At 40.8% G+C, this 20328-nt stretch overlaps 1 protein-coding gene across 1 annotated transcript in view; it reads right to left on the bottom strand.

The window, feature by feature from the left end:
• LOC121947510 (protein SOGA1-like) overlaps nt 1-18559 on the bottom strand; it is a 119560-nt gene extending 101001 nt beyond the window's left edge. Inside the window, 3 exon segments of the mRNA XM_042492592.1 lie at nt 10676-10798; nt 10972-11073; nt 17277-18559. Of these exon segments, the coding sequence (XP_042348526.1) occupies nt 10676-10798; nt 10972-11073; nt 17277-18257 (1206 nt within the window). The 5' untranslated portion in view covers nt 18258-18559.
• Nucleotides 18560-20328: the final 1769 nt, after the last annotated feature.

The following is a 20328-nucleotide window of genomic DNA, read 5'->3' on the forward strand; positions in this document are numbered from 1 at the left end:
AAATAGAATAAAAACAGCTTTTATTAATGAGATGTTTTTAGCACTTCAGTTTTATGGGTCTTCATCTCCCCTCCTCCTCTGCTCCTCTTCTTCATTACTCCTTTGTCAGCCTTTGACTCCTAATAAATGCTGTATTGTTATTCTATGTTAAAAGGAAACGTGTCGGAATTTAACGCCATTGATGCTGTGGTTTTACCCGGCAACAGAGCTATAGGATGTAATTAGCATTCAGTTAGTGTGCTCCCGGGCTGAGAGAGTGTGTGTGTGAATGTCTGTGTGTACAAGTGTGTTTGTGTTAAAGAGTGTGTGCGCTTGTCAGAGAGAGTATGGAATCAAGACAGAAGAAGCAGAGAGAGGGTTTTTCTTGACTGTTCTTTTAGTCACTCTAAAATTACACAACACACAACACACACACACACACACACACACACACACACACTGGCCACAGGGCAAACAGTAATATCATTCAACAAGTGGCAGTTAGTCATCAAATAGATCTCTTTTGTGTACGCTGTGTGTGTGGGGGTTGAGTGTTTGATAGCGCTTAACAGCCAGTCTTCTTCCTCCTCTTATCCAGCCAGTCTGCACACACACACACACACACACACACACACAAACTTTGCTGGCTGCATTTAAAACTGCTCTGATAAAATCTACAGGGAGGGAAGTTGTTTAAGAGCTGACCGTTATGGAAACACAACATTTGTGTTGCAGCAGCAGTATCCAGTATATTTATCTGAGTGGGGCCAGCTCCCTGCTTCATTTCCATATGTTATGGTTGTGTGTGTGTGTGTGTGTGTGTGTGTGTGTGTGTGTGTGTGTGTGTGTGTGTGTGTGCGCACTTCTACTTTTCTTTGTGAGGATCAAATTGCGTTCTGAACTTAAAATAGGAGAACATTTTGGGTGGTCCACTTCCTCATAAGTTTTTTTTTTAGGAATAATGTCAGATTTACCCGTAGGTTTAAGTTAATGTTATGGTAAAGATTGGGGTTTGACATGTACTTTTGTGAGGTGGTTGGGGGCTGAGGAAGGCATTTTGTCAATTAAGGTCCTCACAACAAGGGAGAAGTATAAATAATAATAATAATAATAATAATATAATAACTTTATTTATATAGCACCTTTAAAAACAGAGTTTACAAAATGCTTTGACAAGCAAGGCAAAGCAGTAATAAGAGGAGTTTCATGCATAAGCAGCATGACAAAAAAGAGCCAAAAAGTAATACTGAACTAAAGCCAGACAAACGAGAGAGACAAATGCATGTATGTATCTTGAAGTATATGATCTTGATGATTGAAAAAACAACAAAAGCAGGTATTTTTGAACAGGCGTTTGGGACATTTACAGCTGTGTTTACAGTGACCAAACCTGGTGTTTAAGTCAAAACATGATGGTTTCCTCATCCTAACCAAGTGATTTTGTGTCTGAACATAACCACACCATAACCACTGCATTGCCACGACATAAAATGGAAAATTAAAATGCAAAAAAACATTACGTTTCAATATATCTACTAATCAGTAACATAGACGTTACATATGTCCTGTTTGCAGAAACATACAGTGCCAACATTTATTCTGTCGACAGAGTAGCTTATCGTTTAGATTTAAACCTCTTCCGTTTAGGAGCAGTGGGTGGCTGCACAGCACCTGGGGATGACTTCAGTCCTGCCCCAGAGCGCTGACAGAAGAAACTCCTACTGAAACATTCATGCCTTTTTGTGTGGGAGGAAACATGTGAAGGCTTCAGTCAGCCCTGATGGGGTTTGAAATCAGGACCCTCTTGCTCTGAGGCGACAGTAACAAACACAGAGCCACTCTGCTTGAAATTAATTTAACGCAGCACTTTTCTCCACTTCAGTAAAACAAGCTCAGAAGCATTGTCCTTTGTTGTTCTAAAATGTCATTTGTGGGTAAAAGTGCTTTGAGTGGTATTGTTGTTGGTGTTTTTTTAAATTTACCAAGAACAATAATGTTTTTGTTGTTGAGCACATGTTGGAACCACAATTGTATTTATGGATGCTCTTCCACTTTGCTTTTTTGTCTATTTCAGAGTATTCTAGCTTTCTGCAGTGGTTTAGCCTTCTTGTTGTCACGTAAAATAAGAACATAAACATTTATATTGATGTTAGATCTGACAGAAACACCCCCTCAATCTGTAGATCTGTAGTTTTATTTACCTCAGCACTCTACAGCGGCTCAGTCCTGCATGTTGTTGATTAAATCACAAGTTGTGGCTTCATGTCGCGGCAGGATGACTCCTTTAAAAGCGAAAAGCATCTGAGGTCTTGCAGTCAACCTTGGAGTTGACTATATTGTTTTTTTTAATGAGCTATGAAATGTGCTTACAAGGTGCAGCTCCCTATAGAATTATTGACTGCCTGCTGTTTAGCTGAAGCCCTCAGTTTATCATAGAGGAGAGAACTGCAGAATCAGCTTGCAGATGCGCAGACAGACAAGGAGTGTCGGTGATTCCTTCACTATCACACCAATGGCTTTTTAATTAGCTGACAAATCAAAATAAACTGCTGCTTTCTTCTCTTGCTGGACACCAATAACAAGTAACAAAGTTAAATAACCAGTAACTTCTATGCAGTGGTTAAATACATTTGTCTTTCTTTTGCTTAAAGGCTTATTATGCAGGATTTCCTGATAAACAATTTACAGACTCATACAGAAGTGGTGTATTTATCTGCAGGGACTCTGCCATCTGCCTGTTTTTTCTTGTTTTCTTCTCATTTTGCTATGTTTGGAGCATTTTCTGGCTGCAACCTTTGGGCAGTGTTGAGTAGCCCTCAGCCAATAACAGGTTTAAGTTGGGAGTTTATTGAAAAGGTACCAACCAGACCATTGACAGCACACATCCAACAGGATGCTGCAAAAATCACGAACACAGCACCAAAAAAACCCAAAACAAAAATAACAAAATAAACTAAGCAAAACGAACACCAGATAAAGCCCAATCAAAAATGAGAGCAATTTCAGATTGGCCTTCACTTTCACTGGCGAACACTGAAGGAAAGGATAGGGAAGAGCAGTTAGCTTAGTAAGCTTCCAAAGTATCAGCTTTTCGATTAAAACAAATGTAATGTTCCTACAATTATAGCTTGCAGTATACGCACCAAGCATAAACCTCTGGGGCTGAAGAATGAAACACAGTCAACACAGTTTCTGAATCAAATACACTCCTCGCTCCTCTACAGCTTCACCCTCTCCTCTAAATATGGTCACTTCTGGCTCCAAAAATCCAAGACAGTCGAAATGCCAAATTTGACGTTTTAAAATGATAGTCCACAAACCAGTGGGTAATGTCAAATTACCCACTGGTTCAAATTTGCAGTCTATGGTATGCAGAAGCAGTGTTGGGAGGAGAGGCCAAGTTTGATGTGTTTACAAACAGTAACTTACAAACAGTAACTGACAATTCCTGCATAGTATACCTTTAAGTCTTAGAACAATTCTGTTAAGTTTAAAATGTCTATTTTGTTGTACTGTATAGTCTAAATTGTTGCATTACATTTTGCATGTACAGTCTTTTACTAAAATATAGCTACAAGAAATGCAGTAGGTTATAAAATATGGGATTTCTCTATAAAACATAGCACAAAATAGAAATACTTACAGTACAAATATTTCAAAATCATAATTGTGTAATTCTACATAGTTACTTTCCACTTCTGCTTCTGTAACATCCTGAAGGTGTTGTACTCTGAAGAAACACTGGCTTCTGATTACCTGGCAGAGGACGGTGTTTAACTAAAGAGCTGCATGGGTTGGTGAGACAGATGACAACTTTATTATGCATATAAAACAATGAATGACAACTGGGAACACACTTTTTGGCTCTCTACTTGTTATCTCCCTCATTTTTACGCTGTGGATTTCTGGCAAAAGTCTCGTATTGCATCAGTTCATCACTGCTGTTTTTGTGTGACAAGAAGAAACTTTACAGCCCTGGAACCAAGTCGCTATATCTTACCACAATGTGTCAAACCTACCGGCATCCACAGTACAAACTAAATTTCCATATCACTAATGTAGCTGCTGGCTTGCTCACAATTTTTGATTTGTGATTGTGATTGTCAGCTGTAGAATACTGCTTAAAATGTCAAGACAGTTTAAGCATTTCATTCAGGTCTGCTTAAAGGACTGTGCAGGTGGCTGTGAGTGACTCTGAGGAAGCCCTGGTGTTGAAGTTTTAGTGTTGATGCTGTTGACCTTTTTGACTTTCGTCCAACATTCTGGCCTCTCAACACCCATTTAGAGGAGGTTACATCACAAGTAATCTGCTTCGTGTCTATATATAAAACCATTATGTGTGAAAGCGAGTGAGAGCGAGAGAGCCAGTGGCGTGACAGCTGTTCCAGTACAGGCTGTGATCCATCTATCTTTGGATAAAGAGAGACAAGAGAGAGGGAGGGACGCGGCAAAGTGACAGAGGGCGGTGGAATGTGATGAATTCCCACAATCCTTGACATGTCATTTGGCAGTTGGAAAAGCGTGATCTCACCTCTAAATCACCAACCATCATTCTGTCCATCCATGCGTTCATGCATACACACATACATACTGTACATACATATGTTGTGTAGATACAGAACTTGATATCAAAGAAGTGGTAAGAGTATTAGCAGCACTGCCTGATAGGGATAGTGACTGTTTTCATTAGTGATTTATCTCTCAACTATCTTTTCAATGAAAATGATAATGGCCGTAACTTGCAGCCCATGATGGGATGACGACTTCATTTTGCTCGTTTTTGCCATCCGAAATCAACATGTTATATAGTCACTTATATGAAACAGAGAGAAGCAGAAACTATCACATTTGAGAGGCTGAAAACAGTGAATGTTACTTGTTTGCTTGATAAATTACTTAAAAGATATAGATTGTCACACTTCACAATTTCCCTTTGCATTGACTGCAGTTAATTAGCCAATCATCTGGGTAGACTGGAAAGCCCAGTCAAAGCTTGGCCAGTCTTGGAACTGGTGACATTAAGCCTCTGGGGACAATAGCTAATATTTCATTTGCAGATATCCAGGGCAAGGCTTGCCTTTCTGTGCACCGGTCATTTTGGCTATCTCTATTGTCATCAGATGCTATATGGCATCCGAGACCACAGTTTAGTCAACATGTTCCGCCTCAGTTGTTTTTCTTCTCTAATATAAGCTGCAAATGTTAGCATGCCCGATGTACTGCCTACAGCAGTAAGCTCGCATTATTTCCAAAGACAAGATGCTACCTATTTACTTTCTTTTCAGGACCAGAACATCCACCCTGTGGTAACCAGGATGCAACAATATCAGAGTTCAGAGTAACAATAGCGATTCTGTCCTGCTTCTCTTTGGTTTTTGTAAGTTAACACTCCTGTTACTCCATCCAACCTTCTGCTAGATAGCATTACAACTGCCAAAATTATTGGTTATTCTTATCCTTTCCTCTTCCTCTTGTGAACATGAAGCATACTGTTGTTGCTCTTGTTCCTATTGGGAACAGGGATGTTATGAATGACATGTGCATGGAAAATGTACTTCCCACAGTGTGTGTGTTTGGTGTGAGAGGGAGGGGGTGGGGCTTTACTGGAGCTTATACAGTACACAAGCTAAAATGAATCCAATTTTAGCTTTTCCTCCCCCATCTCTCTCTCTCTCTCTCTCTCTCTCTCTCTCTCTCACTCACACAGACACACACACACACACACCATAACATATGGAAATGAAGCAGGGAGCTGGCCCCACTCAGATAAATATACCGGATACTGCTGCTTCCCAGCTCTAATCTAATGACTGTGTGTGTGGACTCCTGTGCTTCTATCTTTGTGAGAACCAGTTTGAGTTTAAGACACTGAGATTGAGGACACTTTCGGAAAGTTTCATCGACTTGGGGTGAGACATGCAGTTGTTAAGGTTAGATGCTAGTGAATGTATTATGTCAGTTAGGGTACTCATGCTCTGTGTGACTTTAAGAGAGGAAGGATGACTCTTACAGTGTGTGATGAAGTCCATCTTCGACGGAGCACGCACACGCACACGCACACACACACACACACACTGTCTGCAGTAACAGCAGATAAAGTATATATAGTATAGAGATGATTAGTTATAAAGGGTGGGCGCTATGTTTACATTACCTGTAGCACAGACTGTACACTGGTGACACGTGTTGCACAAATTTTATACATGGCACCATAAAGTTGTCCTGGTGTGCAGTCTGTGCTGTAGTGGTCTGTGATCTCTCCTTATTTGGGCAACAAGCAACTAGCTATGCTATGATAAGCACACAATGTGCCGTGCTCTATACTGAAGAAACAGAGATGAAACTGATATCTATCTTCTCATCTAGCACCTGGTGAGACAGAAAAAAAGGTGATTTTCCAAAATGTCAGATACTATGCTTTCAAAGGATCTTTTAACTCAATCTTCAAGTAAACATCTTCACTCAATTTTAAAGATCTGGTTAAGATCATATGTCAAATAGGTTATGTCGGACCTTCAAGGCAAAGGCATAACCGATTCTCTTTGGAGATATGAACAACTGCTGTGTTGACATCATGAGAATCCTAACAACTATTTCCTCTGTGTGTGTGTGTGTGTGTGTGTGTGTGTGTGTACAGATGTCTAGCCTGTGGGAATGGGAGAAGTGTGTGAGTGGGACAGGAAATGATGTCAGACATTCTCATGGAGACTATGACAGCTGTATCGTACACACCACAAACACACACACACACGCAGGTCACACGCAAGGTTTCTAAAACGACAAAAAAAGAGCATGTGACACACACAAACACACAATCTTTTTGTTTCTCCCTCAGCTCTTTTTCTATCGTTTCTCCATCTGCCTTCATCATTGTCTTCTATCACCAGCCCCCACATTCTCCCTTGAGAAGCACTAAAGGTCACATGACCCAAAAGACAGACCAGGAATAGCAGTTCACAAAGTTTGAGCGAGCAAAAAGACAGAGTGAGAGAGTTCATGTGTGTGTTCCAGTGCACCAGTTCAAGTGTGTGTGTGTGGATTTGCATGTGAGTGAGTCATCACATCAGGGCCTTAAAGCATCAACAGGAGTTAAGCCAATTTCTTTTGTAAAGCAGCTCAGTGTAGAGCAGCTCAGCAAGTTAAAGGTCAAGCTGGACCGTGGAGTGCAGCACTCACTGAGCATTTCCAACAGCTGCACTTTACTTTCCAACAGTGAAGAAGAATCTCTGAAACATCATGTAATTGTCTAAAAAGCATCCACTACATTTGTCTCATATAACAAGGACATTCATTGTTCTTCACTTACTAAGAGGGACTCTCAGCAATCAGTGTAATCACCAACTCATTTGCATTTTATCCCAATTTTTCTCCCCACTTCCTTTTCTATGAAGTTTTTTCTGATTTGTACGCATCCCAAGAGAGGCATTTTAATTGTGAAGTCTGGCAATCTGCGTCTTCTTCCAGCAGGAAACAAAAAATTTTGATTTTTTTGCGGGCACAAAATTCAAGTGATAATCAGTTAAAATCACTTTCAAAAATCATGGTATTTTCAGCAAATATAAACATCATAATAATGACCCTAATGAAGGCCACAAGCCGAAACGCGTCGGCCCAATAAAGTTGTTCCACAAAGTAGTGTTGCTGGAGCTCAGAAACCCCCACTCGGCCTACAAATAAATGTCATCCCTGCAGCCCTCTATTAGCTAAGCTGGAAAGTTGCCCAAAAACCAGGAATCCACAGCTTTTGCAGCTGCTACTTTTAGTATTCATTTTTGTGTTACACTTGAGCAGCAGTAGAACTGTTTACAGTCCTTTTTTTAACTGCTGATTAAGTTTTTGTTTTTTTCCAGTAGAGCTGATTCAGTGCTGAGTCACACCGGCAGGAGTGAGTGTCTGTTTTTATAAGGCTAATGATAAAGTCACCAGAATAAACAGAGGAGTGACTGTGAGAGGACGGCAAAAGAGAAGCTTAGCATGGGATTAATGCACAGTTACACACTCATGCATGTGCACACACACATCATGGTGTAACTTGACCAGTCGTCTGAGTCTCTGGCGGCAAGACGACACAATCAGCCATGTGTTGTGAGAGGTCAGGTTAGTCTCCTAGCAGTGTATATTATTTCAGTATCCTGTGTTTATAATCCCTCCTTCCTAATGCAGTCAGCAGATGCAGATTTTGCTTGTTGTCTCTATTTTTTCTACATTACTTCTGACCTCACTCTTCTACTCTTTACCCCAGCACTACCATTGGCTACTTAAGATTTAAATTCAAGTCAGACCTCTATTCAAATCAACTAATCCGTCTTGAATACCTTGTTTTCCCCGCCTCTATTTTTGTTTCCGTTTCTTTGATTTTTGTTAGCCTTTTTCTGTATATTCCTCCCCGCCTCATCTTCCCTCTCTGATTGGCTGATTTGAATTTTCAAAAAGTGACCAAACCCCCTTTTTTTCTCCCTCAGAAACACAGGATGTACGCTCATCCTTTTCCCTCCTTCCTTCCCTCCTTCCTCCAAAACAACCAGATGGTGAGACAGCAGCGGAGAGACAGACAGCAGCAGCCGGCGGAAAGCCCTTGGAAAGTGACATCACAGTCTCACTCTCAGACACCCTCTCTCTCTCAGAGGGTATAAAGGCCTCATTGTGTCCTCTATCACATGGAAAACGTTGGCGGAACGCTGTGAATTTGACAGAGTGCATCCATAGTCCAGGGTCAGCATGACAAAAAACACACGCACAGAAGCTTTACCCTGCACTCAGTGTGTTTGTGTAAAACCGGCCTTCACCAGGGATTCCTGACATGATTGGGATGGCTGGTGTGTGTATGCACACTATAAAGGAACAGAGTTGTCTATATGTAAGTGTTGGTCTTTAACATGGGTTTCTTGGCATAACTGCTCTGTGCGTGCGCCTGTTAATGTACATGTGTGAGCTCAATTGAGAGTCCTAATGTGCCATTCAGTGTTTCTAAGCCAGTGGGGCTTTTAGTCGACATATATTTTAAACGGGGAATTTCCTGAAACATATTAGAGGAAGCCTGACCTCACCACACTCTCATGACTTCAACTGTGTGGAGAAAGAAGGTCATAAGAACAGCCTTGAGAGAAACACTGTCCAAAACAAAACATGGCATGTATGTAACAACAATAAGGCATATTTTAAGTGCTTAAATCTTAGGCAACAATGATTAGGGTTTTTTGTTGTTTTTTGTGTGTTTTTGGCCATTTCAGAGTGCTAGGATATGATCATAAAATGATTATCAATGCATCTTAAAGCATTTTTTCATTTCTACACATGATTTTTTTTCTCTGTCTGTGACTACTTGCCACTTATAAAACAGAGTGTATTAGAACGATCCAAGATTCAAATAACCAGATGGACTAACTTGCATACAGTGTGGCTCGTGTCCAGATCCCTTTTGCCTTAAACTTCATAGAAGACAAAATGGTTCCATGTGCTAACTTTTAATCCAGGCTCTGCAGGTCATAATGCATCCATCTGCAGTTGCTCACGATCAGCCATCCTCACCACAACACAAAAATGTCGCCTAGCTTAGACTGTCAACACAGCATATATGTTTACATCCGTGATGTTTCACCATCCGATTGGTTCAGCCGTAAGAATCATCAACACGACGCAGTGCCACACATGTGTACTTCTGTTGTGTTTAACAGGGTTCCCACACCTTCTTAAACTTAAAATTCAAGGTCTATTCAAGGACATTCCAAACCGAATTCCCTCAAATTTAAGGACCCGATACAGCTTTCACTTTAATCATGCATGTACAAGAGTGTTGCAGTCTCTCCAGGTAAACAATAACATAAATGTTGGAAATACATGCTGACAGCAAAATCAAGCCTATTTACTAATGTTAAGTTTTTAAAAAATCATTAGATCTTCAATTTCTATTGTTGCACTAAATATATAAATTATAGATTAAATTATATAAAGTTATTTTAATGATCCATATCTATTCATGCCTATCTTAAAAAACTTTCAAGGTCTCTTTCCCCCTTCCAATTTCACAAACTTTTGAGGATTTAAAGGACAAATGGGAACCATGGTTTCACAGCATTAAATTTGGTCAGCCGTGAGAAATGCACAGCCGAGTCTAACAAAACTGTTAAAGGCAATTATGATGCTGAGGACGCAGTTTTAAATTTGTCATTATTGACTTTTCTGCATCGGAATATAATCTTTCAAGAGAAATCGATTTTTCCCCAACACCTAGCTTTGATGCAAAGTTGGAAGAACAGATAAGAACAGATTCTATTAAATGAAAAGTCACATTTTATGTAACCAGATCTTTATCTAAAAAAAAATAAACTGAGGAGTAAAATACCTAGTCAACAGGCCTTATAAATATCAAAATTATGTAAACATTTCCACAAAAACTGAGTTTTGATTTCATGAAGATCCTCTGTAGAAGCTAAAATTGGCTTGCTGGCTTTTTTCTGATAACTGAGACCTAAGAGCATTTTAGAGTAGAGACTAAGCACTTCTAAATCAGTAAATTGGCTTACAGCCACACTTTGACATCTTATTCCAGAAAATGTTCTTAATCCTGCTTCTCATATAGTATACTTTATCTATTCCTAATCTCAAATTGTGACACAACTTCAGGACCTCTGCTTATTCCACACCGAGCTCCATTCAGCCATTTAAATCACTCTCTCTCAAACACACCAACACTTACTTTGACGTCTTGCTCCAGCGTTCGTATCAGTTCTCCATCCACCTGCCCTGTTTGGGCCACACGGAGAGAGCGTCGCTCTGCCTTCCTCAGCCGGTACTGCAGAATGCGGCAGGTCTTATTTGCCTAAGAAACAGAAGCAGAGCGAGTGGATGACTGGCCAGATGATTGATTGGCCACTACCTGCAATTTGCACCCTCAGCCTTTTTAAAGTTCCAAATAAGGAGATAATGAAAAAAAGAGAGCACAGATTCAAGGAGTGTGCTTTCTTTTATTCTACATAAATCAGTCAGTTGTACCTGCTCCAGCTGTTGCCGTAGATCCTGCAGCTGGTAGACGTCATCTTCCATGTACATGTCCCTCATCTCCAGCATCTCAGACCTCAACTCCTCCATCTCATCCTGCAGACAGTGAAGAGGAAAGAGTGTATGAGTGCATCTGTCATTTTAACAATACTCCTCTGATGCAGGAAAAAGAGCTGTTACATGCTGCAGAGATTTCCAACTGTAACTCCCACGTGCTTACAGCATTATGTGCACATATTTTCGCCATAAAGGGAATCCTTTAAAAGGTTAATAGTAGTCGTAAGAGCTTTTAGTATATTTGTCATAAATGCAAGACAATCATCATCATCAAAAAAGCATAACCTGGTTCGTAATCCACCCCATCAATCACTTCTGGCAGTCATTAGCTGCCACATTTTCGTCTTCATCATCATCATTACCAGCCCAGCCATTACAACAATTAGTGTTGAAATTAACCGTTGAGTAATATTCTCAGATAAAAGAGGTCATCCGAAACAGAGATCTACATGCACATTTAAGTAGTAGAATGGTGCACCAATTAATATAATATGACACTGTATTGATTTTCCCTTTCCCACCCCAGAGGTCAAAGGTCACAGTCAGGTTATCAGATTACTGTCAAAGAGACCCTTAAGAGTCCCTGCTGGGAGAATTTCGAGTAAAGGAAAGGAAATTCCCACACTAAAAAATGGTGTAAAAATATCCAAGCAAAACTTTGCAAAACTATTGAATACCACCCAAAACTAAGCTACTGCATGTGAGAAATTTACAATAGTGTTGTTATCTATCTTTCTTAGAGACATATTACTAATTAATAATTCATTTCAGCCCAACAGCATAAACCGCATTATCCCACTGAATCACATCTAAAGGTGCAGCTCTTGTATTAGCGTGCATGTCTGCACTGAAATGAACCACACCCCGAGAGAAGACGTTTGGGTCGCTGGGCATTGTGGGACAGCAGGCTGGGTGTTACACAAGAGTGTGTGTGTTGGCAAAAAACTGTGTTTATGATGTGTAAGCAAAATAGACAAATGGAGTACAAGCAAGGCTGTAGTAGTAGTACAGTAGAGAATGTGGGTCAGCCTCTGCAGAGCTCCAACTGTAGCAAAGATGCGTAACTCAGGAATGTGTGTCTATGTGTGCATGTGTATGTGCGTGTGTGTGTGTGTGTGTGTGTGTGTGTGTGTGTGTGTGTGTGTGTGCATGTGCGTGTGCATGTATGGGGGGGCATCAAAAAAGGGTGGGATTGCGTGGGGTGTGTCTACTACCTGCAGTATAAACAATCTGTGTGAGTTTGGATTATAAACATGTTGAAAAAGTAAAATGTGTGTGGTTTAGTGTGCAGCAAACTGTATGTGTATGTGTGTATGTATGTGTGTGTGTGTGTGTGTGTGTGTGTGTGTGTGTGTGTGCGTGTGCGCACGTGTGTGCAATCTTGAGAAAGACATCTGTAAAATGAGCTAAAATAGACTGCAACAGACTGCAGCAAGAAGCAATCTGCACAACACTGACCGCTGTGCTACACATCTGCAGTACAGTGAAGAGCAGAGCACGATATCAAAGAAATAGAAAATAAGGTAACTAAAGAAAAGAGGACAGGGGAAAGAGAAGAAAAAAGGGAAGAAAGGAAAGACTAAATAGGAAAAGGGGAGAAAAGGAAAGAAGACAGAGAGAAGGGAAAGACAGGAAAATACAAAAAAAGGAAAGAAATGGAAAAAGCCGAAGGAAAGGAAAGAGGAAGAAAGAAAAGGACAGAAAGGAAAATTGAGGGAAAAGGGAAAGAGATGAAATAAAAACAGAGATAGGGAAAACAGAGCATGAAAAAAATGTAGATGGGGAGGGAGATAAAACACGACAACCGAGAGTGAGGATGTTGAGGACATGGAACGAGGGAATCACAAGTTAATGCGGCGAGAGACTGAGCGAGAGAGAGGTGGTCTACTGACCTGCTTTACGCAGCTAACTAAAGAAGAACAGGGAGGATGGTTTCTGTCCTGAGAGCAACCAGCCAGTCAGGAGATGGAATCAACCAATCAGATGTCAGATTTTAGTGAGCCAGACTAGACATAAGAGCTCACTTACATCTGTTGTGATAACGGTCCTCATCTGGTGCTGTAAGGTGAAATCTGTTTGTTTTGTTAGCTTTGGACTACACCAGGCTAACTGTTGCTATTTCATCACAGACATCAATATTTCATATCACACTGCACGATCATTCTGCTGTATTTACTCGGAATAAGACATAAATATACACAAAGTGGATTTGGAAGGATAAAGAGTTAATAAAGAAGCTTGGCATGAGAAAGTTACATAAAAGCTGCCATCATGTGTCTGCCTGCCACATGCACTATACCTTCAAAAATACTGTATTTTCTGTATTATTAGAGAAAGAAAAAGTTCAGTGGGATTATAAAGTATTTAGGCTAACATGAAATGGGTATATTTAAAAGACTTCAAGATTCAGAGAACTGCCTCCATACAATAGAGGAAAAATTAACTCAGCTGTTTACCTGTTCTACTAAGGCAATTACTCCTAATTGAGGACAGTAGTGGAAAGACTAAACAGTCATCTATACAAGCTTAGCCTGAACAAATGCTGAACTATTATCTTAAATTGTAGTCACAGGACCGACATTCCTCAAAAATTAAGCTCAGCAAGGCCCATCTTTGTGACTGTGTCAGGCTCAGCTGTAACACGAGGCCAGCAGTAAAGATGTTGTTAATCACATCTCAACGCAGAATGTGGACCTGCATGATAATTGAATTAATTTTTGGAGTTCCTGCTGAGTGAGACCTGCAACATGATGTGTGGAGCAATGACAGACAATTAATCAAACTGCTGTTAACATGTCAGCAAACATAAGTATGTTCTGGCTGAATGAAAGCGGGAAGTAGGTGAGGCGGTAGTTCGGCAGGTAGCTGGAAGGTTTGTTTGTTTACCATGTTCTCCCATCGCTTCAACACATAAACATCCTACACACTGAAATATTAATTCACTATAACAGAGATTCCAGCAGCTGTTGTAGTCATCTTGATTTCCTAATTGCCAACCAAATGGCAAACAGGAGCTGTTGGTGCAACAAACAGTCATGCAATGCATGAAGCTATAGTCAAATACAGACAAACATAAATTCTGCCATGACAGAGAAAGAAGGATGAACATTACGGGCAGGAATGGAAAGGATGTGTGGATAAGAGGCGGAATCTAAAAAAATAAATCGGACACAGAGAAGGAGATTGAGGGGGAGCCTGACACCACCGCAGCAGCGTGTTGTTTTCATCTTCTGATTACTAACCAGGTGTTCCTCACAGCTGCAACAACAGACACAACAGCACTCACTTCACTGCCAAGCCTCCCATGAGGCTTTGGGGTGGTCCAATAGGGTAGCTCTGTTACATGCTGTCCTATATATTTAAGCAGCAGCAATGGAGTGCCACTGACACACACAGACACATGCACACAGGCATACACACAATTGCTGATGTGCACCTCCTAGAACAGGGATACTCAACTTGATTTGCCTGGTGTCCACTTTTGAAAAAAAAACAACAAAAAAAACAGGAGACCAAGGGCCACATAAAAACAAAAATTAATATTATTTATCAGATAAACAGTCCTGTCTCCTTGAAATTACTTCTTTATATAGCTAATTTAAAACAGAAAACTTATTTTTGAGGGAAACGTAACACCCCTGTTGGGGGTCCAGGGGATACTCACAGCATGATTTTTATAAATAAGCTATATTTTGATGCTCTGCATGCACTCTGGCACCTTATCTACATTCAAAGTACAAATACAATTCTCAGTGTGAATCAATTAATTTTCATTGGGAATTAGAGCATTCTTAAGACCACCCAGCGCTCACTTGCAGGCCAGATTTGGCCCACAGGCTGTAAGTTAAGTAGCCTATCAGTGTTCTACATTAAAGTATCCATGCAAATATGTGCTGTATAAGACTAAAAAAGAAGGCTTCTGAATCCTATTGACATCTGAAAAGCTTTCACTGAATCATGACTTCAGATGGATAGCATATTCAATCAGAGTTTGGGCAACAAAAAATGATCATTTTTGTGTAAACGACATCAGTAAACTGTGAGAACCGTCTTCAAAGTACTCAATTTTTCCCTACCAACAGTCCAAAATCCAAGCTATTCAACTGACATTTATGCAAAAGACAGAAAAGCAGAAAATCCTCACAAATGAGAAGCTGGAACCAGCAAATGTTCGAATTTTTTGGCTTGACAAATGGCTTTATTGGCTAATCAACTAATGAGCATCTGTCAGGGATATATGAAGCAATATTTCTAAATATGTTGCTGATGAGCATAACTAAAAACAACAATTATGTGATTTATATCATGATAATCAAGATTATTCATTGTTTTTTTCAGACTAGTGGAACTGTATCACGTTTACGTCAAAGGCATTGTGGCTTGTGTTTACAAAAGCAGCAGGTGTGTCACTGTTGCCATAGTAATCAGTAAAAAAAAAAAACCTCTGCCACATGAAGGTCCATCAACAATCTCTGACACTGTTGTAGAACTATCTGAGAAAAGACAAGGGGGTTCTCCTGTTTAGGCAAGTGCTGTTGATCAATCACCCTGCACAATCAATCTCTGACAATTATTGGCTTGTCTGGTAACTGCCAGTTAGTGCTTAGGGACATGTTAATATAATTGATCCTTCCCCTAATCAATCATTCTCAAGGCTGGATGGATACGCTTGACCGGTGGATGCCTGTATATTACATTTACACTGCCTGCGGGAGCTGAGAGACGTCTTTAGTATCACAATGTGATGACATTCAGACCACAGTGAGTGCAGGGACTTGTGATGATGCGGGGTGGGCTAGTTGTTGATTTGAGAGCTGATGTTTTGGTAGTTGGGGGAACAGTAGATGGTATTGCTGTCAAGTTTTGTGAATGCATGATTTTGACCATTTCGTGTAAAAAAAAAAAAAAGGAATCAATGTTTCCCTGATGTTTTACTCTTGTAAGGATGGAGAATACTCTCAAACAGCGTCTTGACATTCATGAGATACTTCATCTCCCCACTATGCCAATACCTTAGTAAATTAGCAGCAAAACAGAGTGAGGCAAATTTCTCTACAGGCTTCAGAGACTGACAGCACCTGAGGCTGTTAAGTAAAATTACATCCTCACCTCTCTTATGTGAACTGGGGGAAATACAACTGACAACACTGACTGGCAAATAATGTTAAAAAGCCATGTTTGCCCAAAATACACCCACATTATATCTATAACTCTTCACAGTATTTCACATTTCCTCTACACTGAACGTGCAGATATTCTATTTGAAACATGCCATTCTGAGGGTACGAGGCTGCATGTTTTGCTCATGTGCTACTGAAGGTGCAGACTCTCGCTATTCAAAACATCATCCTTGTAGTGAGTAGCCTTGGATAGCATCCAAAGGCATCTCTCCACGATGGGAAACAAGTCAGTGAAATGGTAAATAAATCCAAAATACTGGTAAACACCATGATTTGCATCTTGGTCTAATGACAATGAATGATAATGAAAATTAAAAAATATACAAGCCACCCTAAACTTTGTTATCACAGCAAGGCTACAATGATCATACATACCAATTTCTCAGTAGTTTCTTTACTGAAATACAGCCACAACCTAAATCAAATATGTATTGAGTAGTAAAAACGCAAACATTTCAGAATAAAACAAATTCAACAGACTAAAGTTGCAAGTTCTTAGTGTGACCTTCCTTTCCACTTAGCATGTCCTTAACTCTCATGGGCAGACAATGAGATTTGCAATAGTAATCTTTGGGTGTATATACACCAGGCTGCAATTAAGACATGTCCAATGCTCAATATTGATTGTTTGAGCTACCTTTTGTTATGGTTGTGTCACACCTCACTGACTTCAGTCTGAAAAAGCTTTTTTGTTTTGTCTTTTTGGTGTTTGGATGCATTGTGTATGTTCACTATATCTTTTGTTTGCATCTCAGTAAGACAGGCTACTTTATTTTTAAAAAACTGAGAAATAAACACACACACACACACACACACACACACACACCCATACTTATATACCCGCCAACAGAAATGAGCAGTATATATATATATATATATATACTGCTCAGTACTGTAGGCCTATATCATATTGTATTTTGTTTGTTATTTAAAACCTTTCCCATAGGATCCAGGCCTTGAGGCAAACATTTTTTAAACAACATGGGAAACATGGAGCACCTTCCGGGAAATTCAGAATCCACATATTTATAAATGACAGTTAGGAAATTATATTTGACTTACTTTGAGGTAATCATTTTCAGATCTGAGCTCTTCTATTTCCCGGACAAACTCCTCGTGCATGCCGTCCATGAACTCCTCTGTGAGGTCCGAGAAAGCCAGGGATGTGCTGGCAGGCACCCTGCTGTCAAACGAGGTGACCGAGCGCTCCTCGCCGGGGGATATGCTCCCTTCCCCGGTCTCCACGCCCATGGAGAGACGGTCTTTGTCGTCCCTATCCGCGGAGGAACATGTGGTCTTGGCGGCGGCTTGTTGGCTAGCTCTGTCCGCCAACACGCCATCCCTGAGCGACTTGTCTCCGTCCGGCCCACCGCCCCGGCTGCTCCTTGACTCGGCGTCGCTGCTCACAGCGTCTGTGGAGAGCTTGTTTTCCTCAGAGGCGCAGTCCGACAGCTCGGAGCTACTGTCGGTCGGGGAGAGCTTCCCGGTGGTGCAACCGGAGTCCTTAGATAAATCGTCGGACCCTATGCTGGCGTCCGAGACCTTCCTCCTTCCTGCAGTGCTCTTGGCCGCCTTGGCTGTTTTAGACAACGCGGCGGAGGACAGGGAGGATTTGCCCGCCGGTTTGCCAGCACCGCTCCTCTCAGCTTTACCGTCCTTTCCAGCAAGACTCCCCACGGGGCTGCGCCTGGAAATACGGCTGCCCAGGTGGATGGCTCCCGGCTTGACGCTCAGAGTCGGGGTCCCAATCCCTCCGCGAATCTTAGTGAGCGACCAACCGGGTACATCCTTCGGTCTGGCCGGGGACGGGGCTCTGTTTATCTTCTTCTTCTCGCCCGGAGGCTGAGCGGACACCATCGCAGAGAGCCCCGCGGATTGCTGCTGCTGAGCGGGCACCGCGTGCTGCGTCTGCCCGCTGTCCGAGCCCTCCGTCCCGCCTCCGCTTTCCATCTTCTGCCGGAGATGGAGTCTCCGTTCCTTGGGCGAGGCGAAGACGAGGTGAGTCGGAGAGTTATGGACATCAACCTCCTTTGTTTTTGTCATTCATTCCGTTTTGGCCAGAACAAGAAAAACTGAAATGAAACCTCCTATTTGGGGAAACCGGAGGCAGAAGTTGGACTGTGAATAAACAACTGCAGAGCAACACAAAAGGAGGGGATCCTCGCTCCGGCCACAATGAGAGCTCCTGGAGGGCAGCAAGGCGAAGAAGCAGGAAGCGGAGTCCAAAAACTGCAGAGACGCAACATATAATCCCGTTTTCCACCGTGTGTGTAAAAAAACTGCAAATTATTCCGCTTTGATTTGATAAATCCTCCCCTCTCTTCAGGATGTCTGCCTTGATTGCAATAACTAGCCGGTTCCTGCTCGGAGGAGTTGTGGGTGAGAACACAGAGGCAGTGTGGTGGGTATGGTTAGGTCCCTCTCTCCGCCCAGATAACGGGATGTAGCCCTGGAGGAGAGAGAGAGGGAGAGATTCTCATTTCTGCAGCTCTCTGTCGCCACCATTGCAGGATATTAGAAGGACAGTGGGGGCAGGCAAAAGAAAATAATGTGCATGGATGATCTGAGAGATGCATAATAAGCAGGATTCTCCGAGGCTCGCTGTGCTTTGCTTTAAAGCCAAAGCTATGTATGCAGTGATAAAATGCTATAGGGGCATTTGCAACAAAAATCCACTTTACTTATAAATATTTATGTACAATTATCAATATGAAAAGCAGTAATGTGTGGCAGCATAAGACCACTCCCCCAAAATTACACACCATTTACTGATTCTGACCCCTCTTGCCTCTGTCTGCACACTGTCATTACTTATTGTTTGTGTTTATTTTTATGGATATGTGATCAGATTGGAAACACTTTATCGATCCCCAGTGTGGTATAAATAAGTACCAGCACAAAGTATGTAAAATTATAAAATAAAAACAGTAATAATAAAGACAAGTAGCACCAGTATGTAAATCTTAAAAAATTATAAGTATGAATAATTTACTATGTATGCAAAGTGTGTAAAAATGTAATATACAAATACAGTAGGCCTAATAATAAACAATTAGCACAAGTATGTGAATATTTAAAATTATAAATATGTATAATATGATAAGTGTGTAAAGTGTGGAAAAATATAAAAAGGTTTAGCCTTGTGCTACAATGCAATGTATAAGTATGTAAAGTTAGAAATATAAAAATATGTAGTTAGAAATGTAAAATATAACATTTGAGAAAACCAGCAGGAGCGACTGCACCAGGCTGCATGCACGTTGGTGCATGCGCACTTCATTAACCATTATATTATACTGTACCATTTTACTGATCACTGTGCAATGCTGCATGCAGCACCTAGCCAACAGGATGAACAGATAAACACACAATGGGTTGAGCTGTTTTAAAGCATTGGTAATTTATAGATATCATTTGGTTTGGCACAAGTATCTCTCCTATGACTACATTTTAAATAATCCTGTATTTTATTGTTTAAAGCTTCTGAAACTCAGAAAAAAACATAATTTTCTGCCTGAAAAAAAATATCATTGACATCTTAACATCTGTAGTACCTGGGAAATATTTTAGGCCTACATTAGAGTGGTACACCATCATGTTTTATTGCTCCTTCAGAGGCAAAAAATAAATAGTTAATGGACCACATGAATACAAATCTATTGATAAGCATTAAGTAAATGCCATTATTTCTAGTAAGAGTTTTTAAATATGATAGTTAAAGATAACTACAGATTATTTTCTACCAAATATCCAACTTAATCTTTAATACAACATTTTATCCTAATGATATGTCTGTATGCAGTGTTTCTGAATTCACACATGGACACAGCTGTTCCTATCATGATTAATTTATCACTTTATGGGATTTCATGTGCACATGATAACACAGTCTCTCTCAGATTACCTCTCTCTCTCTCTCGCTCTCTCTCTCGCTCTCTTCTCACTCTCACTCCTTTCCTCCTTTCTCCCTTCCTCTCAGCTACAAAAAGAGAAGAAAGCCCAGGATTCATCAGTCCACACATTTTCTAATGCAGTTACTGGAACACAGCCTACTGCACTCTACCGGCTAGAATCAGCTGTTGTTATAATAGACAGTATTTTTTAAAAGCCACAG

Source organism: Plectropomus leopardus, chromosome 8 (genome assembly GCF_008729295.1).
Source record: "Plectropomus leopardus isolate mb chromosome 8, YSFRI_Pleo_2.0, whole genome shotgun sequence".
Taxonomy (NCBI): domain Eukaryota; kingdom Metazoa; phylum Chordata; class Actinopteri; order Perciformes; family Serranidae; genus Plectropomus; species Plectropomus leopardus.